The 25,746-nt window shown below is 45.4% G+C and overlaps 1 protein-coding gene across 1 annotated transcript in view; it reads left to right on the top strand.

Moving 5' to 3' along the window:
- LOC137546609 (transcription elongation factor A protein 3-like) overlaps positions 1–25,212 on the top strand; it is a 101,228-nt gene extending 76,016 nt beyond the window's left edge. Inside the window, exons 13-17 of the mRNA XM_068269270.1 lie at positions 6,527–6,583; positions 8,681–8,835; positions 11,430–11,576; positions 16,106–16,177; positions 24,217–25,212. Coding sequence (XP_068125371.1) covers positions 6,527–6,583; positions 8,681–8,835; positions 11,430–11,576; positions 16,106–16,177; positions 24,217–24,225 — 440 coding nt within the window. The 3' untranslated portion in view covers positions 24,226–25,212. The remainder of the gene's footprint in view (positions 1–6,526; positions 6,584–8,680; positions 8,836–11,429; positions 11,577–16,105; positions 16,178–24,216) is intronic.
- The last annotated feature ends 534 nt before the right edge of the window (positions 25,213–25,746 follow it).

Raw genomic sequence — 25,746 nt, forward strand, 5'->3', positions numbered from 1 at the left:
TTCTTGGCTGTTTAAGCTCTTCAGAAAACAGAACTAAGTCCGAAGACCTTAGTTGACTAGCTCAAAAAAGATAACAACTTAAAGGGGTTCTGTGGTGCCGTCTTTCCCCGAATATAACACACTGGGCCATGTGCAATTCACTTTTTCACCTGACTTTTCTCCTAGGAGATACATTTTCATCTTCTGTTTAAAATAACTTTTCAGCACTTTGCAATTGAAAGAGTACCAAAAAGTTGATGAAGATGTACTATCAAAACTATTTTGAGTATTTTCTTGCTTGCTGGTGGCTTAAAAGACATTTTATTGACAAGTAGAGATGGCCCGAACCTCCGATTTTCGGTTCGCGAACTACCGCCAAAAGTTCAGTTCGCGCGAACTTCCGCAATCCGCAGTAGACTTCAATGGGGAGGCGAACTTTGAAAACTAGAAACATTTATGCTGGCTCACAAGTGATGGAAAAGGTGTTTCAAGGGGTCTAACATCTGAGTTTTTGCATGGATGAGTGGGATAGACGCCAAAAGTCCCGTTGAAAAATCTGGATTTGACGCAAAGCAGCGTTTTAAGGGCAGAAATCACATTGAATGCTAAATTGCAGGCCTAAAGTGCTTTAAAACATCTTGCATGTGTATACATCAATCAGGGAGTGTAATTAGAGTACTGCTTCACACTGACACACCAAACTCACTGTGTAACGCACCGCAAACAGCTGTTTGTGTTGTGACGGCTGTGCTGGACTGGTGCACACCATGGCGAGAGTGCAGGCCGTGGTGGTTTTCAAGTCCATATGGTCGCCGGACTAAGGTAGCTGAATGACAGAACAGTGACTGTCCAGCTGATCAAATTTGGTCTTTCCACAATGAAGCAACGACCTTATCATTGTGAGTGTGCCCTCCCCCCCTCCCGAGACACTCATATAGCCGTCGGCCATTGCTTCATTGTGATACGCGAGCCCCTTCACCGCAGCAAGGTAATGATCACGAAGGGGAATGGGCACATGTACATGCCTTTTGTTTTGTTGTTGCCAGAAAAATTAGGCAGAAAAATGCCAGAAAAATTAGGCAGGCATGTACACGCACCAGAAAAATTATTATAGCGCTGCTGCTAGCAGCGGCCTTAAAAATTCAGGAATCCACTTGGAGTCCTGGACCCTGTTGGTGGTGGCGGACAAGGCAGTCAACCGGCCTGCGGGCAGAGATGCTGTGTGGGGACTGACTTAGTCTTGGGGCAGGCAGTCAGTCACACGGCATGCAGGCAGAGATGCTGTGTGTGGGGACTGACTTAGTCTTCAGGCAGGCCTGAGCGTGCTTTGCAGACCAGGCATCCGTGGTCAGATGGACCCTTGACCCAACGCTGTGTGCCAGAGATGTCACCACTTGCCTCTCAACAGTTTAGGTATCGCCTTTTTTAAGAAAAAATTGCGGCCTGTTATCTTCCACTGCGGTGTGTGGCTTTGCTTTTGTGTGCTGCTTTTCCTCAGGTCTTCATCCCATTGCAGTTTGTGCTTTTTCATCATGTGTCTTCGTAAGGAAGTTGTCCCTATGCGGGTCTTGGTCTTTCCACGGCTCAATTTTTGGTGGCAGAGAGTACAGATGGCATTGCTCTCACCTGAGGCAGACACACAAAAAAAATTCCACACCGCTGAGCCCTGGGGTGATGGCACTTTGGTGGTGGCGGCCGACTGAGTGTTAAGTGGGGTGCCAGAATCAGAGCAGGAGGAGGAAGATATGTCACGCTTCCGTGCAGAAGCTGAGAAAGATGAGGTGTTCTGTGTTAAATAGTCAACTACGTCCTGACAATATTGGGGGTTGATGGCACGTGCCTTTTTCTGAACACTGTACTTTGGTCGAGGGCCGCACAAAATCACAAAAGCGCGACCTCGAACAGACCTGCCAGGTGGCCTGGCTCTGGCTCTGCCTTTTGTTTTGTCCATATTGGGGGGGATGAAGTGAAAGGTATGTACTGACTTGACTAATACAATGTGCAGTCAGTCACACAGGTGCAGTTAACAGGTATGCACGGAATGGTATATCACACTGCGTGCACTCACGTAGGTAGGTGGGTGCACTGAACACAACCGGTAGGTATATGTAGTAAAGCGTATTACAATGTTCACCTGTCACATACAGACAGGTAGCGGACAGGCACAGTGACACTGTGTGCGCTCAACACACGTAGGTAGGTGCGTGCACTGTGAACACCAGGTAGGTAGGTATATGCAGTAACGGGTATTACAATGTGCACAAGTCACACACAGGCAGGTGGCGGACAGGCACAGTGACACTGCATGCGCTCACGTAGGTGGGTGCACAGTGAACAACAGGTAGGTATATGCAGTGATGTGCACCTGTCACACACACACAGGTAGTCACTGAATGTGTTGGGCCTGGCAGTGGCACACACAGTATGCATTATCAAGGATGTCTATGCAACACAAGTGTCAGTGGGACACACAGAAAAAAAAAATTGATCACAAGAACAAGATTTGCTCTCGAAAGAGCGGTTGCGGGGTGCTATTTTAGCAATAAGAATCAGCAAGGAGCAAGCTAAGAAGCCTACAAGAGCCTAACTAATCTTTCCCCATGAGAGAGTCTGCAGCAGCTGTCCCTTCTCTATTTACTGCAGGCACACGAGTGAGTAAAATGGCTGGCGATGCCTGCCTTTTACAAGGTGGGGAGTGGCTCCAGGAGGGAGTGTAGCCTGATCGGCTGCAATGTACCTGCTGACTGTGATGTAGAGGGTCAAAGTTGACCCTAATAGTGCGCTATGTGGGCGAACCGAACTTCCGGTAAAGTTCGCAGTTCTCCACGATCGCGAACCCCCTGGAAGTTGGCCTGGAACCGTTCGCCGGCAAACAGTTTGGGCCAGGGGTCTAGTCCTGGGAAAAGAAGTGAGTGGGCTCACCCGGAGAATTCCTGCGCGGCGCGCCAAAAAATGGGAGTGGTCAAGCACATCGTGGGCGTGGTCATGGGTGGGGCCAAATATACATGACCTTAGCAGTGATGTAAAAGGTCTGCCGAGGAAGTTTGAGCTCTGCCGTAGTGTATCCCCCAAAAATAGATGTAATCTGACAGCATTTCACCAAAAAGACAAATAATCTGGTAGAAATTCCTCCAAAATACAGATAATATGGAAGTGGTTCCCCCAAAATAGACAATGTGGCAGCAGCAGTTCCACCAACATACACATAATTTGGAAGCAGTTCCCCAAAATACGCGAAACCTGGCAGCGGATCACCCAAAATACACGTAACACCCAAAGGACATATAATCTGGCAGTAGTGGTCCCCCAAACATACACAATCTGGCAGCAGTTCCCCAAAATACACGTAATCTGGCAGCAGCCGTTCCCCTAACATACACATAATTTGGCAGCTGTTCCCCAAAATACATAACAGCGGTTCCACAAAAATGCAGATAATCTGACAGCAGTTCCCCCAAAATAGGTACCCCCAGGTAGCTAGGTCTATAGGTGTCCCCAGTATAAGTAGCCATGAGTATAGTAGTCCCCAGTATATGTAGCCAGAGGTATAGTTGCCTAGTATATGTAGCCAGGGGTATATGTGCCCAGTATATGTAGCCAGTGGGATATGTCCCCAGTATATGTAGTCAGGGGTATATGTGCCCAGTATATATAGCTTCAAATCTATTCAAACAATATCCTGCGCCCAAATGTGATGTCTTGTATACCCCATCTGACGAAGGCCGGTGGGCGGCCGATACTAGTGATGAGCAGAGCGGAGCAGTAACGTCACGTTCAAGTTCCCCGACGGCTGTGTTTGTTACACGCTGGGAACACGTACATCGAGCAGCAGGCCGGTGGGAAGCTGAAGCTAAGGCAGCGCGGAGTGGAGGAAGCCAGGACAGCATGCACATCAAAGGACTGTGAAACAGACCGCCTGAGGGATCCCTGCATACGATGGGGTGGTGAGAGCCCTCAGTGGCAAACTTTTATAGACTGCCTTGCATGATCTTACGCTGATGCCCTAAAACCACTAGCGCTTACTAACAAGACACTGACATAGCCTGCCAGCGGGAGGGATGTTGTTCCCATATGTGACATCACAACATACTGCTACCACCGGAGGGACCTTCGCAACCCTGGAACATTAACATGACCTGCTAGATGAGCGGCTTGTATGTGTAACTCCCGGGAGTAATAGGACTTCCTCGTGTGTGTATGCGGTGGTGTAGTGGAAGTTGAATGAGTGACACAGCCGGCAGTCAGTCAGCATAGGAGAAACACTGCAGATCTGCTTTTTAATGGGTTTAAGGGGGGATTTGTATCAGCAATGTTAAATAAAGTGTATTTGTACAGTAGACAGTGGTGTACCGATTTTGCTCAGTATATATAGCCAGGGGTATATGTGCCCAGTATATGTAGCCAGGGGTATATATGCCCAGTATATGTAGGCAGGGGTATATGTGCCCAGTATATGTCGCCAGGGGTATATATGCCCAGTACATGTAGCCAGGGGTATATATGCCCAGTATATGTTGCCAGGGGTATATATGCCCAGTATATGTAGCCAGGGGTATATATGCCCAGTATATGTAGGCAGGGGTATATGTGCCCAGTATATGTAGCCAGGGGTATATATGCCCAGTATATGTAGGCAGGGGTATATGTCCCCAGTATATGTAGGCAGGTGTATATGTCCCCAGTATATGTAGGCAGGGGTATATGTGTCCAGTATATGTAGGCAGGTGTATGTGTCCCCAGTATATGTAGGCAGGGGTATATGTGCCCAGGTAGCCAGGGGTATATGTCCCCAGTATATGTAGGCAGGGGTATATGTCCCCAGTATATGTAGGCAGGTGTATATGTCCCCAGTATATGTAGGCAGGGGTATATGTCCCCAGTATATGTAGGCAGGGCCAGGGTATATGTCCCCAGTATATGTAGGCAGGGGTATATGTCCCCAGTATATGTAGGCACGGGTATATGTCCCCAGTATATGTAGGCAGGGGTATATGTCCCCAGTATATGTAGGCAGGTGTATATGTCCCCAGTATACGTAGGCAGGGGTATATGTCCCCAGTATATGTAGGCAGGGGTATATGTCCCCAGTATATGTAGGCAGGGGTATATGTCCCCAGTATATGTAGGCAGGGGTATATGTCCCCAGTATATGTAGGCAGGGGTATATGTCCCCAGTATATGTAGGCAGGGGTATATGTCCCCAGTATATGTAGGCAGGGGTATATGTCCCCAGTATATGTAGGCAGGGGTATATGTCCTCAGTATATGTAGGCAGGGGTATATGTCCCCAGTATATGTAGGCAGGGGTATATGTCCCCAGGATATGAAGGCAGGTGTATATGTCCGCAGTATATGTAGGCAGGGGTATATGTGCCCAGGTTACCCAGGTGTGCCCCCACCCGGAGGGAGCAGAGCAGAGAAGGCGAGCTATGGGGACAGTGGGGATGGGCGGACATCTCCCCCCCCCCATCCCTCACCTTTGTGCTCCCCTTCCTGCCTCTCCCCTCCAGCGTTGTTAAGTGTCGGTCCCGGCGGCGAAAGTGGGCAGAGACTTACCTCGTTCCAGCCGCAAGGGACGCTCCGCTCTGTGTGCGGCTAGTCTGGTCTTCTAGCCGCACACAGAGCGGAGCGTCCCTTGCGGCTGGAAGAAGGCGGAAAGTCTCCGCCCACTTTCGCCGCCGGGCCCGACACTTAACAACGCTGGAGGGGAGAGGCAGGAAGGGGAGCACAAAGGTGAGGGATTGGGAGGGAGATGTCCGCCCATCCCCACTGTCCCCATAGCTCGCCTTCTCTGCGCTGCTCCCCTCCACACAAGCCAGGGTGAATGGCGTTCACTCTGAAGAAAAAGTGGGTGGACGCCGTTCACCCGCGTCCACGCAGGACTCGACCCCTGGTTTGGGCCATCTCTATTGACAAGTTTGAAAATATCATCTAGGTGAAAACTCAGGAGAAAAAATTAATTGCATATGGGCCACTGTCTTATAAAAAAATCAAACAAGCTTACACTTACTTGGGGCTTTTATCGGCCTCCCGCGTGTCATCGGGAGCTTATTGTGCAGGCGCAGTACAAAAAAACTTCATAATGCGCCTGCGCAGTAAGCTCCCGATGACGCCAGCGAGAGCGAGCAGTATTTGTCTGTTTAGATGAATATTAAACCGGGACCTGCGGTGGGGAATGGGTGATCGGAGGAGGACGGAGCAGGACATTACAGGCTGCAGGGGCCCGATAGAAGCCCCAGGTAAGTGTCAGCTTGTTTTATTTTTATAATACCACACAACCCCTTTAAGTTGTTTACCTCTTCTTGTACTGGAAAATAATATGAGACTTTCTTTTGTTACTAATTTTTTTGCTTTAAAAGCATGTGGTGGGAAGGGCTTACATTATTTAATATGAAATCAAAATGGAAACATTGTAAAAAAGCAACCAATCACAGAAAGGATGATATGATACACTGTCAGAAAGTATAGCCTCCTGTTACCTACCTCTAGCATGGGAAATGTTATAGGGTAACGGAATTCCCTAATCTCTTCACATTTTTCCTTGCAGGAGATTTTAAAGACTTTGGAGCAAACTGTGAAAGACTTGCATGGGAAATAGAAGATTATATCCTTTTTCCAAATGTGAATTTAAAGTTGTTTCAAGGAGAACTAAAGTCATTAGTAAATGAACCTCATTTATGAGGATCTTCATTATGAAAATCATTGGTGAACATAAGTGATCCAGCACACCTGGCCTGCATTGGATAAAACAAGTTCTTTCTTCTAGTGTGCTCAAGGAACTACAATTCATAGTTGCTCATTCACTGACCTGTACCAGTGATGCTCGTAATCAGCAAATTACGATAACGCTAATTTTGGAGTAAATTTTCGCAATTACACCTATACGTAATTACGATTTGTACATTTAATAGATTTCGCATAGTCATTTGTAATTTTGCGTAAAATTTCACTTAATTTTCGCGTCATTTTATGCCAACGTTAGCAGTGAATAGCAAAGCCCCTATACATGGTATTGATACCAAAATTGCTACATATGTTAAGGAGAATAGTGGGTTCAAGTACAAAAAAATCTTGTAGTTTTTGAGAAAATCGATTTTAAAAAACTGTAAAGAAAAAATGTTTTTTAAACTCTAAAAAATTAGAGTTTAAATACCATTTTATTTGCATTTTTAAAATTGATTTTCTTAAAAACGACAGGGTCTTTTTGAAAAATTATTTTTTGAATTGTACCCACTTTTCTATCCTTAACATATGTAGCAATTTTGGCAGCAATAGCATGTATGGGGGCTTTGCTATTAACCACTAAAGACGGCACAAAATGATGCGAAATTTTGCAAAAATTACACGAAAAATTGTGCGAAATGATGAAATATTACTATTACATACTAAATTAATTACGTTTTTTTTTTATTTTGCATTACGATTACAATGCGTAGTTGAAAATTTCGATGCAAAATTTTGCACATGCGAAATTTCAGCCCACCACTGACCTGTACTAATCTGAGCAGGTTTAGACTTGCAAACTTTTGCCCTGTATTCGCAGGTGATATATCATGAGTCCAGACCAGGTTTGCTCATTCCTGTTCTCCAGCCTAAAGATATTCTGTAAGTGTGGCCTGGTGTTAGGTTATGCCTGTTTCTTCTCCTAACTGCAGACCAGCCTGCGAATTAACCTACGGTCATCTTAGATAGGGGTCAGACTCATTGCTGAATGTATTGGGTGTGGCATCTGGTATGTAGTCCAGAGGACACAGAGTCAAGGGGTGGGACTCACTGCAGGTAATGTTATTGGACTAATTCTTTATGGAATTGGAGAAAACGTTGCTCAGAGCAAACAGGAATCCTTGTGCCATTCAATACTTGAAGCCTATCGGGCAACTTTTGCTCTTTCTAAAAGATAAAACATCCAAACGATGTATCTCCACAACTAAAGCAGCTGAATGCATCTCTGGGCATCGACACTTCATTTATAAATAGCGTGCTAAAATCAGCTGCCCCGAAACGAATGTAATGTCAGGTGCAAGGTTACACACCAGTTTTGTAATATCGGCTATTTTCATTTTTAGATCACCTGATGTCAGTGCCTGGGATTTCAGCGCTGGACATCCTTATTGGGTGACTATTTTTTGGGTCTTTATTTATTTCTTGGTTGGAGGTAAGCGGGGGATAGGTAGGTGCTGAGAGAAAGGGGAGTGCTACAACATGAGGGGAATAGGTTTGTTTATGTTAGGAAAGCGGGAGTCACATGGGGAAGTAGGTCATGGAGGCGGAGTAGCAATTCATTTTGTGGGAAAATTATGGCTGGTGGGGGTGGGAAATAACTGCCTGCCTTTATTGATAACAGAATATGTGCGGCATGGCGCTGTCAGTGTTGGCGCAGAGACTAATAGGGCTGAGATGTCAGACCCGATAAATAGCATATGTGTGACTGAATTTTATGCTTTGTTTCTTGTGTGCTAGTGTAACTTTGTTGGGTAATTTTTTATAAGATGACTTACATAATACTATAGAATTGTTTCTATTCTTTATTACAACCACCATGAAGTGACATTAAGTATATAGCACTCACTCGCGGTCTGCATGTAACTGCATGGGTTGTGAGCTTGTCAGCCTTTGTTTATGCCAAACTGCTTTTTTCTGTTTATGTTATTGTGAAGCATCGGTTACACATGCTCTTGTCATTTTTCCATGACATTCTCACGGATATACAAAGAAATGAGGGTGACAGATATGAAATACAGAAACAGAATCAGGAGTCGGATCAGTAACTTAAAGGATCCAAAGAATCCCAGTCTCAGACGCAACGTGTTATGTGGCATTGTATCCACACAGAGCATTGCAACGATGACAGCTGAGGTGACTGCATCTAACACATCAAGCTTATGTGCCATATGTTTATTCTTATGATACAGACTTTAAAGAAAAGAGACTTGGGTTTTCTAGTCTATAGTAAGTGACCGATGTTGCTATGGAAGATGAGAAATCAAACTTCAAGGATGGTGAATTTTGGCTGTTCAAACGTATCTCTAGGCACAAACCTAAATACACTGCCTGATAGCTTAATAGCCGAAAAGGGGCCATACACATATAGATTCTCCATCTATATTCGTCTGATTCGATCACTCTTGCCGAATAGAAATTGATGTCGCAGCCATCTTGATTGATTATACAAGAGGTTTTTGACCAAAATTGAACTATTTGCTTGTATGCACTGGATGGAAGATATTGATTAAACGGTGGAGGATCGGGAGCAGCAGCAGATTGATGGTCCACTACATTGAACTGTAGTGGTTTGATAGATATTTAAGAGACTTCATGCTTGGTGTGTAGACCTCTCTCAGATCACATTTGATCTAACAAGGATCTATCTAATGGTCGAATCTGGGTCCATCTATAAATGTATGGCCACTTCTAGCAATAGGAGTTCCCAAACGGTATGAAATGAAGACTCTGCAACTACAACTCAGGTGCTTCTATGTAGGTAAAAAAGTTTCAACACTGAAGACCTACAATGTGCTATGAAAACTAGGGTTGGGTTTTATAACAAACCCATAGAGGAGGCAAGCCTGCACACTGTACGAATACTAACAGGGCTCTACTGAACCCCAGCAAGTCTTGCCATTTGGCAAGCCGTTCCAGTTCAGTATCTTGCCTTGCCTCCTCCTTTTTGTACTAGACCCGGCAACATGTCCTCCCACCCCTGCCTGGTGCCATACCCAGGGCTCAGTAAGAGGCAGAGGCGAGAGAGGCTCCAGCCTCAGGGTGCAGTGTAGGAGGGGGCACTCAATTCACTCAGCTATCATGCCCCTATTGTGTTTGAAGCAGAACAAAAGGGGATACAAGGCAGTGACTGCAAGCCCTATAACTAGAGATTAAGGTATGGGGGGGGGGGGTTGGGGGCCCTGGGGAGCCTCTTAGTCCAATAGCAATCCGTGCGTGACAGCTGGGGTGGGAGGAATGGAGGGGCGCACTTTGATTTCTCAGCCTTGGGTACTGGAGGACCTTGTCCCTGCTCTGGCCATACCCCTTCTCATGCCATAGTATCCCATATGCTTTGTACTCCAATTGAGAGCAATACAGATATGTATTGTCCATTCCCTGGCCTAAAAATATTGTCAGACATGTATGGTCATGACCTTGATTCTTTACAAGTACAGTGTGTACTTGAAGTCCCATGCCTGCCACACTTCCTCCCAGCTCACATCATTAGAGATGGGAAGTTCTGATCTTTTCAATGATCCGGATGATTCGAATCGGATCATTGAAAAGATCCGGATCTTTGATCCGAATCTCGGATCATTTGACTATGGAAGCATTTCGGGGGTGAAATGACTAGCAGGACAGGAGAAGGGGAGGGGGGTGGACACGCAGAGAAGGGGAGAAGATGGACAGAGGGCACGGAGTGGACAGAGAAGGGAGGAGGGACGAGCAGAGAGCAGAAATGTTTGCTTGCACACAATACCCACATGCTGCAATCATATGCTTTACACACATTTCACCTATATGCTCATCTGTGTACTTTGCATGCAAACGTCGCACAGTGAAAGAAAGCATTCCCAGAAGTAAAGTGCAGCTGTTTAGGGGAGGATCATATTGCGCTGCAATCACAGTGCCTGCAAAGTTACTGAGCTGTGCTGAGCCAAAAGCTTCCAATGTGTTCACTGTGCACAACTGCGGAACAGCCAGCCTATAATGAGCAGCACATTATAGCCAGTATGTGTGCTCTACACATATCTGGCAGTGGCACTGATGTCCCCTCTTTCTCATCTACCTGTCCCCTCTTTCTCATCTACCTGTCTCCCTGCAAGGCTGCCTCCCATCCAACAGAGCGATCCATCTCAGCTCTGCTTCCAGGACCCCGCTGCCCGCTGAGAGGGGGCGTGTCGCTCCTGGCCCCACCCCTTTTGCGATCCGAATCACTCATTTTAATGATTCGGATGATTCGACTCACAAAATAGATTCGGATCAAAGATCCGAATCGTTCATGATCCGGACAACACTACACATCATCACCTGGCCTCCACACCAATGCTGAAGCCAGACAGTTCTGTGAGGAAGGGAGGGAGGCATAATAGTCTAGCACATCATCATATCCTTATACAGGGAATGGCTAGGGCTCTGCATGGCCTCATTCATTTTCACAGCCAGAGCTGCTCAGGTAGTAAGGCTGTATCTTATGCAGTCTTATCCCGAAATAATAATGCAGCCTCATTTTAAAATATGAGAATATACAAAACACTAATCCTTTAATGTAAGGAGAGGGTTACTTTATCTCTGCTCCCAACAATTGTTTTTCTAGCCTCTGGATTGGGAAATCAGTCCTAGTTTTCCTTTGTGCAAAGTTCAGCCGTTGAGTTTGTTAATCATGCAGTGCAAATGAGTTTCTCTTCAGAGCTGTAATCTTTCCAGGAGAGTGAGTTCTAATACTCTGACAACTGTTCATACGGCAGGAAATGGCAAGTGATGAGCTGAAGGAGCTTAGGAACACGCTGACACAAGAGGCCATCAGAGAACACCAGATGGCAAAGACTGGAGGAACTCATACTGACTTACTGCAATGTGATAAGTGCAGGAAGAAGAACTGCACCTACAACCAGGCATGTCACAACCAATATCATCTAGCACTGTCAGCTCCACTATCATGCATTGTCAGTGTCTCTCCATCTTGTCACCTCCAGGCTCCATGCACATTATTTTTACCACTGTTCCCTCACTCACATGTAATATAATTAGACAATACTGGAGACTTAAGAAAAAAAAATCAAATACCATTTCTGTTTCTCAAAATTAGGGATGACGCGAATCCACAATTTCTTCGAATCCGGATCCGAATCTAAAAAGGTTCTCGAATATCTCGAACCTTTCGAATCCCGAATCTAACGAATCCTGCACATAAGAATTGTGCGATGCGTGGTATAGTTGCCCGCAGTATAGGTACCCAGGCATAGGTAGTGAGGTAAAGGTGCCTTCAGTATAGCTAGCTAGGTATGGGTGCCTTCAATATTGGTAGCTTTCAGTATAGGTAGCAGGGTTATGGGCCTTCAGTATAGGTAGCAGGGTATAGGGGCCTTCAGTATAGGTAGCAGGGTATATGGGCCTTCAGTATAGGTAGCAGGGTATATGGGCCTTCAGTATAGGTAGCAGGGTATATGGGCCTTCAGTATAGGTAGCAGGGTATATGGGCCTTCAGTATAGGTAGCAGGGTATATGGGCCTTCAGTATAGGTAGCAGGGTATAGAGGCCTTCAGTATCGGTAGCAAGGTACGTGTGCCTTCAGTATCGGTAGCAAGGTACATGTGTCTTCAGTATCGGTAGCAAGGTACGTGTGCCTTCAGTATAGGTAGCAAGGTACGTGTGCCTTCAGTATAGGTAGCAAGGTATAGGGGCCTTCAGTATAGGTAGCAGGGTATATGTGCCTTCAGTATAGGTAGGTAGCAGGGTATAGAGGCCTTCAGTATCGGTAGCAAGGTACGTCTGCCTTCGGTATCGGTAGCAAAGTACATGTGCCTTCAGTATCGGTAGCAAGGTATAGGGGCCTTCAGTATAGGTAGCACGGTACATGTGCTTTCAGTATTGGTAGGTAACTAGGTATAGGGGCCTTCAGTATAGGTAGCAGGGTATATGTGCCTTCAGTATAGGTAGGTAGCTAGGTATAGGGGCCTCCAGTATAGGTAGCAAGGTACATGTGCCTTCAGTATAGGTAGGTAGGTAGGTAGGTAAAGGGACCTCCAGTATAGGTAGCAGGGTATCGTGCCTTAAGTATAGGTAGGTATGTAGGTAGGTAGGTATAGGGGCCTTTAGGTAAGTAGGTAAAGGGACCTTCAGTATAGGTAGCAGGGTATAGGGCCTTAAGTATAGGTAGGTATGTAGGTAGGTAGGTATAGGGGCCTTTAGGTAGGTAGGTACGTATAGGGGGCCTTTAGGTAGGTAGGTGGGTAGGTAGGTAGAGGGACCTTCAGTATAGGTAGCAGGGTATAGGGCCTTATGTATAGGTAGGTGTATAGGTAGGTATGTAGATAGGTAGAGGGGCCTTTAGGTAGGTAGTCTAGTGCCCCCCAGCATAGGTAGTTTAGTGGCCCCCCACCTGCATAGGTAGTTTAGTGCACCCCAGCATAGGTAGTTTAGTGCCCCCCAGCAGCATAGGTAGTTTAGTGCCCCCCAGCAGCATAGGTAGTTTAGTGCCTCCCAGCAGCATAGGTAGTTTAGTGCCCCCTAGCAGCATAGGTAGTTTAGTGCCCCCCAGGATAGGTAGGTAGTCTAGTGCCCCCCAGCATAGGTAGGTAGTCTAGTACTCCCCAGCATAGGTAGTTTAGTGGCCCCCCACCTGCATAGGTAGTTTAGTGCCCCCCAGCAGCATAGGTAGTTTAGTGCCCCCCAGCAGCATAGGTAGTTTAGTGCCCTCCAGCATAGGTAGTTTAGTGGCCCCCCACCTGCATAGGTAGTTTAGTGCCGCATAGGTAGTTCAGTGCCCGAGCCCCCCCCGGCAGTCTAGTGCCCACCGACCAGCGTAGGTACTCTTACTGCCCCCATACTGTACCTGTCTGTTGTTCTCTCTCCCTTCGTCCGTCCGTCTTCAGTCTCAGCCAGGTCTTCTACGCGAGAGCGACGTCCACACCCTCCACACCTCGGGCCTTCACTGAAATATAGGCGGGGCGGCGTCAACGTCATCACGCGGCAAAGGAACGCGAGGTCGGCAGTGGTCGCGATGGCATGGCGGCGCATCACACTGCGATGGAACGCGAGGTCGGCGGAGGTCACGATGATGTCACAAGCGGTGCAGGTAATGTATACACAGCGATCGCGGCGGCGAAACGTTGCGGCGGATTCGTATGCGCTAAAATGGCATGGGGATTTGAATCCACGAATCTCGAATCTTTCTTAAAATTCGAGGGATTCGTGGATTCGCCAGATTCGAGGTCCCATCCCTACTCAAAATAACCCATTTTATGATCTAATGAAAACTCTTAGGGCTTTTACACTCTATCAGTTGCTCTCTCAGTGATAACTGAAAGGACAACTGATTTTCAAAGTAATGTCCATGTTTTCCTATGGCTTAGTTCCATTTTAACTGAAAGCTTTTTTTCACAATACATTGCTATGAAAATTAAAACGCATCAGTTTTTTAGTGTATAGTGTTAAAGAGGCCTAAGTGTCTGTTTCCACTACAGGCGGATTCTGGAAGCGAATTTCCGCATTCAAACTGACTCCAGTGAATGTCTATCGGCCCCTTTCCACTGATTGCAATTTTTCGATGCAATGCAGAAAAATTATGGATAGCATGTTGCAATTTTCAGCAGCATGCCTCTTTTTCCCTTACAATGATTGATAACCACATCCAGATTTCCACAGGACTATTTCCATTACCATGTTGCATTCTGCATCCGTTTATCTGGATCCAGATTTCAGCATTGTTTCAGCGTAAACACGGAAAGCGTTTTTCACTCACCCAGGTGTGATCCCTCCCTGATTTTTCTCTATCAACAGGCAAAGGAAATGAATCAGGTAGGAGGAGTCAGGAAATGTATACAGAAATACGTATATCAAAATTAAGGAAAAAAATATAAACTATTTCTCATAATAAGAGGTTGTTTAATTTAGCCTGATGACTTTGAGATGCAATTTTGAATGAATGGCCAAGGTTTTTGTTTATTCCTGGGGTGGGATATGATCTAAGTAGTCAGCTTAGGTAGAGAAGGAAGAAGGAAGTCAGGTGACCTACTTCGTTGAGACCCTCAATAGGCTACATGTTCTCTTTAGTTTACCTAAAACACCTTTTCCTCCAGGAGAGATAAATCTGTTCATTGCATCTAATCCATGTTTGAAAGTATTTGTTCTTCTTGCCCAACAAGCAGCTATGTTTCATGCTAATGTAACCAAAAATGGTAGTTGAAATCTGCACCAACGTTTAGAGGAACCAAAGATCACTTTCACATACACAGAGATTCAAACACACACTTCCTGGGACTAGACACAAAGTTTTACACAATCTCCTCAGTCTATTATCTCACAAGTGAGATTGTTCTGCAATTTATGCACAGTTGCATAGAAATAAGAAATGCCTCTTCCGTATCTCTCATTTCTGTGCCTGTGATTGGACCAGCTTGCATCTCTAATCTGTCACAGATCATTGGGATCCTATCACTACAACACCCACCCACACACATCACAAAGTCATGGTAAAATACATTGCGAAGCAGGTGGCCAGGTGCTACATAATAGTGATTGCAACTGCATTTCAATTCAAGTGCCATGATAAATGTCCTCCAGAGGCAGGCACTTGAGAAAAGGCAGTGGCCTGAAACATCACATTTAGATTCTCTGTAAAGCTATAAGCAAATCTTGCAATATAAAACAGTAAATGTTGTAAATGGATCTGGTGGAGTTGCCGTCACTGGTATTGGATTGGAGACGTAAGGGTAAATGAATCCAAAGGACTGCCGAGGTGAAAAAAAAAATGATGAGATAAACAATTGTATCTATCCTCCTTCTCCTAAAAATGGCTTCTTTGTGTTAGTTATCCCACAGTTTTATTTTGTATTTAAATCTCATTTTTAAGTTTTTACTGTTTCATGGTCTCTTCCCAATGACACATTTATTGATGTATGTCAGAGCTAAAATCTATGAACTATTGACCCTTTTTATCTCTTCTGCTCTCAGAATCCAATTCCTGCCAGGAAAGTGTTTTATGGCTGTAATTGCTTATCAGTGAGGGTTATTTTGTAGTCCGACCCGGTCCCGACCCGGACAGAAACTGTCACTTGCATACCTGATTTTTAACTCTTTCAGGCAGAGAAAGTAAAAAAGGAACAGCCTAATTATTTGTGTGCTTGGCACTCTACATACACATGTTACCTTGGGTGTTCTTTAAAGGACAACTGAAGTGAGAGGTATATGGAGGCTACCATATGTATTTCCTTTTAAACAATACCAGTTGCCTGCCTAACCTTCTGATCCTCTGCCTCTAATACTTTTAGCCATAGACCCTGAACATGCAGATCAGGTGGTTCTGACATCAAAAGCCCCCTTCAAAGTTGTATTGTGGGCCCCATGATTTGTAATTACGTCCCTGAATGGTATAGTAACATAATGCAATGTAATTCTTAGCTACATGTTTTTTCTTCTTTAGGTGCAAACCCGCAGTGCAGATGAACCAATGACAACATTTGTGCTTTGCAATGAGTGTGGACATCGATGGAAGGTTAGTAGCTTAACCAGTTTACATCCTAACTACAGTATATTCAAGTCATAGCAAGTGGCTCGTGAAAGCCACCTGACGTGAATATAAGTCACTTTGATTTAATGAGCACAGCGGGTGTGCTAGCACGCTCCTGGGCTCATTAACCCCCCTCCCCCTAACTGCTCTATACCGGCATCCCTGCCATGGGGTTCGATCTCCCCACCACCTGCCCGATCCCTTTTAATTACACCCCTCCCTCCCCCCTCCATGCTGCGATTGGGCAGGGCAGGATTAAAATGTAACAATCTTTACCTGAACTTGTTCCTGCGGCGATCGCGTTCCTCTCCCTGCAGTACCGCTGTCAGCCTCACTATGCTGAATGAATCGGGTCCCGGCTTGATGACGTCATCAAGCCGGGACCCGATCCGGGCAGCATAGTAAGGCTGACAGTGGTACTGTAGGGAGAGGAACGTGATCGCCAGTGGAACAAGGTCAGGTGAGAGCTTGTGACTTCTAACGCTTCCCTGCGCCTATCTCTGCGGGAGGGGAGGAGACACCTGGCATGTGGGTGGTATTTTAAAGGGCCACACACCTGGTTATCCCCATGGTGGGGGCACACAGTTTGCAATCCATGGGGCAGGGATACAGGGGCATACACCAGGCTATGTGAGGGGGGGAGGGGGAATTAAAAACCACACCTGGCCAACTATGGGGGGAGGGGATAAATGGCTACATCAGGCTAACTCAGGTGGGGGGGTATACAGAGGCACATCTGGCTACCTGGGGATCGGGAGGGGTACATCTAGCCAACTATGGGGGGGGGGGGGGGATATACAGGAACACATCTGGCTAACTAGGGGTGGTGGGATACAAAAGAGCCACATAATTGCAGGTAAAGCCAGGGATACAAAATGGGAAAAAGCACCTTTATTTTCAAATCATATATTGTCGCCATACATTGTACTAGGATTATAATTTAAATGTTGTAATAACCAGGACAAACGGGCATATCAAATGTATGGGTTAAATCTACAGTATCTCTTATTATTTTAAAACTATAATAGCTTAAAACTGAGAAATAATAACTTTTTTACATTTTTCTCCCTTTATTCCCTTTAAAATGCTTATAAAGTAAAATAATTCTTAGCAAAAAGTATCACCCAAAGAAAGCCTAATTGGTGGCAAAAACAAAAACAAAGGTATAGATCATTTATGTGTGATAAGTATTGATAAAGTTATTGGCTAATGAACGTGAGGAGTGTGAAATGCAGAAAATTGCTCTGGTTTTTAAGGAGGAATAACCCAGGGACGCGAAGTGGTTAAAAACTGTTTCTGTAGATGTGTACATGTGCTTAGTCAGTCGAAGGCAACAAAACAAGGCTGCAGTCAATCTCAACTCTAGGGAAAGGGGGTTATTTTTGGCACCAGCATTTGGCTATTACACAGCTGTTTTACTAGCATTGAAGATTTGGCTGGACCATGGTGAAGTTATGGTAAAATTTAGATGGTGAAGAAAATGAAAGGCAAGTATGGGTTTAGCGTTATGGGTAGGTGGGGGTCAGATTTAGATATTTATAAAGACTGCTCTAGTTAAAGGATGGGTTAGGAGAAGGTTAGTTTATGGAATATGAGGGTTGACTCCAGGAACAGTAAGTAGTATATTTTAAAAGGGTAGGTTTACTTTCAGGAAAAGAGATGTTCTGTAAGGACCAGCAGATTCTCCACCTTATATCAGTCCCTCTGCCCCAACCTACCTCTGCAATGTTTACCTTGTGTGGTGTGTCCGTGTTGAATGGGAGATGGGAACAGTCTGCCTGACTATGGCTAGTCGGCTGACTCGGCTACACCCAGGCCTTAATGCACAAAGTATGGAGACTGAAGGTTGTAAGGCAAAGGTACTACCGGTTCCCACTAGACAAAGACTACTAACATAGTAATACAGTTCAGAGTCATAAACAAATGTCAGATATTAGTTAATAACAACTGAAATACGTCTCAAAGTCAGCAAGCAGGAATCATGCACATATATTGGATGTCCCTCAATCCCAATTGTAAGCAATCTCAGAGTCAGCAAGCCAGGGGTCATACACATATATCAGATGTCTGTCAATTACAATCATAAGCAATCTCAGAGTCAACAAACCAGGGGTCATACAGAGGAATAACAACTATGCAGGAGGAGACAAGAGAGTGGTCAGGTAGGCAGTGGTCAGTACAGGCAGCAGACAGTAAGAATAGTCTAGGTACAGGCAAAGGTACAGACAGGGATTCAGACAGGTATCAGGACGGAGCACAAGGCAACTGCAAGGTTTGCCCAACAGCGCTATCACATGCAAAGTCAGACTTAAATAGTCCCAGCCACACGTGGAGGGGGGGGGGGGGGTACCCGTCCACACCGGCTTCAGGAGACTGCGTCGTTGGAGCCGGGTCAAGCTGACATTGTGACATGTATATCCGGAAGAGGTTAATGTTAGGGACCAGTGGTTAAACTTAGGGATAAAATGTGGGTTTTGTCAGGAAGGGGTTATCATTAAAACAGGAGGTTAGAGTTAGGCATCCAGCAGGGGTTAACATCTGTTCATTAGAGGGGGAAGGGGGGAAGCAAGTGGGAGGAGTGGCTGTAGAGGAGAGAGAATATGGAGGCTTCTATATGGAAATGGGCGGGCTACGGAGCAGCCCCCCTTGGGAAGTAAATGTTTGTTTTATCCCCTACAGCATGCACAGTTTTCCTTAGAGGAAGGTTAGTTTGACAATTTTTTTATAAGCCTTCTGAATCATAGGACAGGTTGGTGAAAGGACAATTAGCCCAGATGGTCTCTCATCTTATCAGAAGTCCATAGGCATGGGAAATCAGACACACCCCACTCTTATATGCTGGATAGTCTTAAAATAAGCTTTATGCGATTTTTGGGGGCTTTATCCCTTTGCTGCCAAGAACGGTTTTCGTCATTTCCTGGTTTGTTTTCTTCTTGCGGTTTGCAGCAACCATCCACTGCTGCAGACAGCATGTAAAGCTCCTAGGCATGACCTCTGGGTCTCGGATTTCAAGCATAGGCTCTTGATCGCCCTGCCACTAGAGATGGCTCGAACCTCCGATTTTAGGTTCGCGAACCTCGAACGCGAACCTCCGCTAAAAGTTCGGTTTGCGCAAACTTTTCGAACCGCAATAGACTTCAATGTGGAGGCGAACTTTGAAAACTAGAAACATTTATGCTGGTCACAAAAGTGATGGAAAAGATGTTTCAAGGGGTCTACCATCTGAGTTTTTGCATGGCGGAGTGAGATACATGCTAAAAGTCCCGGGGAAAAATCTGGATTTGACGCACAGCAGCGTTTTAAGGGCAGAAATCACACTGCATGCTAAATTGGAGGCCTAAAGTGCTTTAAAACATTTTGCATGTGTATACATCAATCAGGGAGTGTAATTAGAGTACTGCTTCACACTGACACACCAAACTCACTGTGTAACGCACCACAAACAGCTGTTTGTGTGGTGACTGCCGTGCTGGACTGGTGCGCACCACGGCGAGATTGCTCTTCCTCAGTGATATCAGGTAATGCCTGACTGCCTTATCAACTTTCGATGGTTCTTTCTCTACCATTGTTAAAGCTTACATCAATTTTTTTTAAATTACTTTTTCTGCTGGCCGTTCAGTGCCTTTAACGAGTATCTGTTATGGAGGGCAAGTCTGCCATTCATTCAACTGTGTGAAACTTTCGATGGTTCTTTCTCAGTACCATGGTGACCACGGGTAATGGCCGGGGAATCAGGGTTCGTTTCCGGTCCAAGGAAGGACCCATTGTGTTGTATAAGTAATGTACCTGCCCTGACCATGCTTTGCAGACCAGGCATCTGTGGTCAGATGGACCCTTGACCCAACGCTGTGTGCCAGAGATGACACCACTTGCCTTTAACGAGAATCTGTTATGGAGGGCAAGTCTGCCATTCATTCAACTGTGTGACTGATAAACAAGTTTCCATATTACTTTCTCAGTACCATGGTGACCACGGGTGCTGGGAATCAGGGTTCGATTCCGGTCCGGAGTGGGAGCCTGAGAAACGGCTACCACCACATATCCAAGGAAGGCAGCAGGCACGCTGTGGGCAAAGGAGCAGGAACGGCTACCACCACACATCCAAGGAAGGCAGCAGGCACGCTGTGGGCAAAGGAGCAGGAACGGCTACCACCACACATCCAAGGAAGGCAGCAGGCATGCTGTGGGCAAAGGAGCAGGAACGGCTACCACCACACATCCAAGGAAGGCAGCAGGCATGGCAAGCAAGTCCCGACTCAGGGAGGTAGTGAAGAAAAATAACAATACAGGAGGACTTTCGAGGCCCTGCTGTATATGAGACGAATCAACTTTAAATCCTTTAACGAGAATCTGTTATCGAGGGCAAGTCTGCCATCCATTCAAGTGAAAGGTATGCACTGACTGCCAGGTATAATACAATGTGCAGTCACAGATGCAGTGAAAGGTATGCAGTGACTGCAAACAGCTGTATGTGTAGTGACGGCCGTGCTGGACTGGTGCGCACCATGACGAGAGTGCAGGTGATGGTGGTTTTCCAGTCCACATGGTCGCTGGGCTGAGGCAGCTGAATGACAGAACAGTGACTGTCCAGCTGATCGAATTTGGTATGTCCACAATGAAGCAACGACCTTATAATTGTGGGTGTGCCCCCCCCCCCCAAGACACTCATGTAGCCTTTGGTCATTGCTTCATTGTGATACGCAAGCCCCTTCACCGTGGCTAGGTAATGATCACGAAGGGGAATTGACACATGTACATGCCTTTTGTGTTGTTGCAGCTGCAGCCAGAATAATTAGGCAGGCATGTACACGCACCAGAAAAATTATTATAGCAGCCGCTGCTAGCAGCGGCCTTAAAAATTCAGGAATCCGCCTGGAGTCCTGGACCCTGTTGGTGGTGGCGGAGAAGGCAGTCAAGCAGCCTGCAGGTATAGATGCTGTGTAGGGAGCGACTTAGTCTTGGGGCAAGCAGTCACATGGCATGCAGGCAGAGTTGCTGTGTGTGGGGACTGACTTAGTCTTTGGCCAGGCCTGACCGTGCTTTGCAGACCACGTGGTCAGATGGACCCTTGACCCAACGCTGTGTGCCAGAGATGACACCACTTGCCTTTCAACATCACAGTACAGTTTGGGTTTTGAGAAATAATTGCGGCCTGGTATCTTCCACTGCGGTGTGTGGCTTTGCTTTTGTGTGCTGCTTTTCCTCAGGTGGTCATCCCATTGCAGTTTGTGCTTTGTCATCATGTGCCTTCATAAGGAAGTTGTCCCTACGTGGGTCTTGGTCTTTCCATGGCTCAATTTTTGCTGGCAGAGAGTACAGATGGCATTGCTCTCATCTGAGGCAGACACACAAAAAAATGCCCACACCGCTGAGCCCTGGGGTGATGGCACTTTGATGGTGGCAGCCGACTGAGTGTTAAGTGGGGTGCCAGAATCAAAGCAGGAGGAGGAAGATATGTCACGCTTCCATGCGGAAGCTGAGGAAGATGAGGTGTTCTGTGTTAAATAGTCAACTACGTCCTGACAATCTTGGGGGTTGATGGCACGCGCCTTCTGAGCACTGTACTTTGGTCCAGGGCCGCACAAAATCTTGACAGCATGACCTCGAACAGACCTGCCGGGTGGCCTGCCTCTGCCTGTTTTGCCCATATTGGGGGGGATGAAGTGAAAGGTATGCACTGACTTTACTAATACAATGTGCAGTCACACAGTTGCAGTGAACAGGTATGCAGTGACTGGTATCAATACAATGTGCAGCTGTCACACACACAGGTACCATGAGCAGGTGCAGTGACTGGTGGTATATAACACTGGGTGCGCTCACATAGGTAGGTAGGTGCACTGTACAGGTAGGTATGCAGTGATTGGTATTACAAATGTGCAGCTGTCACACACACAGGTAGTCACTGAAGGTGCAGGTCCTGGCAGTGGCACAGTAGGAATTACCAACGGGCCAAAGTCCAGCAGCTGCGATTGACTGACAGGGCTGTATATGCAACACAAGTGTCTGTGGGACACACACAAAAAAAATAGATCACAAGAATAACATTAGTTCTCAACAGAGCTGTTGAGGATGAGGAGTGCTTTTTAGCAATAAGTATCAGCAAGAAGGAGCAACCTAACAAGCCTAACACAAGAGCCTAGCTAAGCTTTCCCTATGTCAGCAGGTTCTCTCCCTTCTCTAATTACTGCAGTCACACGAGTGAGTGAAAAGGCTGATGATGCCTGCGTTTTATAAGGGAGGGGGGGCTCCAGGAGGGAGTGTAGCAAGATTGGCTACCCTGTGTCTGCTGACTGTGATGTAGAGGGTCAAAGTTGACCCTAATGATGTAGTATGGGGGCGGGTCGAACTTGCATATAGTTCGAGGAACCACCGAAGTTCGCGCAAATAAGTTCACGGTTGAACCGTTCGGGCCATCTCTACCTGCCACATGACCCCAAGCACAGTGGGAGAGAAAGAGCTGTAATCCTCGCATTCAGCAGCTGTAACAGTGTGAAAAAAAACCATCCGCAACATTGATTTAGATGGGCTGCCTTCTACAGTCATCTGATTCTATGTGTATATTAGTCCTTTCCCTGCACCTCTAAGCAAATGTATACGGTAATTTGATACTGGGGAATCTGTTCCACTGCATGTGTCAAGGCAGCTCAAAGCTGGTCTTAAAAATGCTGTTTTATTATTGGGGTTTGTTGTGGACAGGAAAAGTGGGTTACCAATACATATCTGGTATCGTTGGATTCAGCAGAATCATGGCTTTTACAAACAGTAACATTTGTGTCAGTAAATGTAATTCTTCTTTGAAAAAAAAACACAACAGGAAAATATTTTGTTTCACTTTTTTTTTTTAACACATTTCACTCAAACATGTTGTTATATCTCCAGAAAAAGTAAAAAAAATTGCTTTAGTTTTTAAGTCCAATTCATTACAGAAAAATGCAGTATATAATATGTCCTATTTCATGTAGGTTTTCTTGTCAAAAATCCTTAGTAAACCTAATGGGCTTGATTCACAAAGTAGTGCTAACTGTTATCACGCTGTGAAAAGTGCTTCTCACGAAATTAAGCGTGAAAACTGTTATCGTGTGCAAAAAGTTCACGTTTGCACGATAACGAGAATTTTTCACGTGTTAACGTTCCGCGTCAGCGCAATACATTGACGTTATCGTTCGAACGTTAACACGCGAAAATTCACGTTAGCGCGTGAACACGAATTTTTGCGCGGGATAATTGTTTTTCACACAAAATGCAAAGCACTTTTTCACAGCTGTGATAACAGTTATCACATCTTTGTGAATCAAGCCCGATGAGTGCAAAATGTCTACAAACTGCTTGGCAGTAGATGTTCGTGTTTAGGACAATTGGCAGGGAAAGGGTTATTACCTACAGAGGTAATGTTCAACCAATAAAGTAAGAAAACATTTCGTAAAACAAAACATTACATAATCACTATTTGCACACACTAGCAACAGTTCATTTAAGTTACCCCCTTGCCAGGTTTCCAACTCTCTAAACAGTGGATCACTCTGAACTGGTTGTGCATGATGGAAACAATGATATGACTTCATGGCATCATTCCAAATACCAAGCGCTTCTGAATCTATCTAGAATCTGAAAATGTAGGACACACTAAAATGTATTTGTTAACATCTTAGCAATCAGAATGACTTGTCTTTAGGACCATCATGGCTGCTACGAGGGTATTCCTTACAGTTTGTAGGGATGGTCAATAATGCTAATAATTCTAGCTTGAATGCAAACTTAATGCAAGTTGTATCTATGCAGCTTGATGCAGGCTAATCAAACAATGATTTTGATTGGTCTGTTCCCAAGTTGTATCAAATTTACATTAAATTTAAGGGCAAGCCGGAATCGTATGCAGGTCATTAACAATCTCTGCTGACAGTGTGAAAAACATGTTGGCTGGTGAAACATTTTATGCCTACTGCAATTTATCTCTACATTTAGCTGTCTGCTTGGAGATCAACTTTAATTATGGCTCTTTTTCTCTCTCTTTTTTTTTGCAGTTTTGCTGATCTTACTGATTCTTCACCAGACGAAACTCGAGCATCAAAACTTCTTCTTGTGCCTTTACACTTATGTGTTTTTTTACACTTTGGGCCTGATTCAGTTGCAGGTGTCACTATATTAAGGGCTGGTGATAGCCCTGGGCATGCAAACACAGTTTTGCATGATTTAAATGTCTGTCTAAGCGAAAAACAAGAAGTATTTTTTTTATGGTTCTTTTCATAGTGTTGTTATGAGGGCAATGGGACAAGTACGTTTAACTTCTATTTTTTTTAATTCCTTTTTTAAATGTTTTGTTTATTTAAGTTTATTTTTAATTTTTCAAAAAGTTGCCCCCCATTTGTTCTTTTAACTCGTTATCCCCTATTGGTCAGGAAGGCTGGGATGATGAGCAAGGGGCTTTACTGCCTGAGCAATTCCAGCACTGTGGTCTTTAACATTGAGCATACCTTGTGAGGGGGAAAGGAATGTGGAAGGGGCTCTTTCACACCTTCAGTGCATAGAAGGAGGAGGAGCTTAGATTGGACTTAGGTTGGAACCTTAAAGGCCTGTTTAATAATTAGGTAGCCTTCAGATATATGTCCCTTCCAGAGGAATGAGTATAGGGAAACATTGTTACCCCTCACCTTTCCAAATGGTTAAATGTTAATAAAAATGCACTAACATCTTGATTAAGTACTTTAAAGACTATCAAACTTCAAATAAGCTTTAAATACTGCACTGCTTGCTTTACCAGACCTAAAATTCATTTTCGGTAGTGTAGTAGATGTGTGGCCTGCTCCCCTCCTTAACACTAGTGTTGGGCGAACAGTGTTCGCCACTGTTCGGGTTCTGCAGAACATCACCCTGTTTGGGTGATGTTCGGGTTCGGCCGAACACCTGATGGTGTTCGGCCAAACTGTTCGGCCATATGGCCGAACTAAGAGCGCATGGCCGAACGTTACCCGAACGTTCGGCTAGCGCTGTGATTGGCCGAACGGGTCACGTGTAGTGTTGGGCGAACATCTAGATGTTCGGGTTCGGGCCGAACATGGCCGAACTCCGAACATAATGGAAGTCAATGGGGACCCGAACTTTCGTGCTTTGTAAAGCCTCCTTACATGCTACATACCCCAAATTTACAGGGTATGTGCACCTTGGGAGTGGGTACAAGAGGGAAAAAAATTTAGCAAAAAGAGCTTATAGTTTTTGAGAAAATCGATTTTAAAGTTTCAAAGGGAAAACTGTCTTTTAAATGCGGGAAATGTCTGTTTTCTTTGCACAGGTAACATGCTTTTTGTCGGCATGCAGTCATAAATGTAATACATATAAGAGGTTCCAGGAAAAGGGACCGGTAACGCTAACCCAGCAGCAGCACACGTGATGGAACAAGAGGAGGGTGGCGCAGGAGGAGAAGGCCACGCTTTGAGACACAACAACCCAGGCCTTGCATGAGGACAAGAAGCGTGCGGATAGCAATTTGCATTTTGTCGCCATGCAGTCATAAATGTAATACAGATGAGAGGTTCAATAAACAGGGACCGGAAACG

This window comes from Hyperolius riggenbachi, chromosome 2, assembly GCF_040937935.1.
Source record: "Hyperolius riggenbachi isolate aHypRig1 chromosome 2, aHypRig1.pri, whole genome shotgun sequence".
Classification (NCBI taxonomy): domain Eukaryota; kingdom Metazoa; phylum Chordata; class Amphibia; order Anura; family Hyperoliidae; genus Hyperolius; species Hyperolius riggenbachi.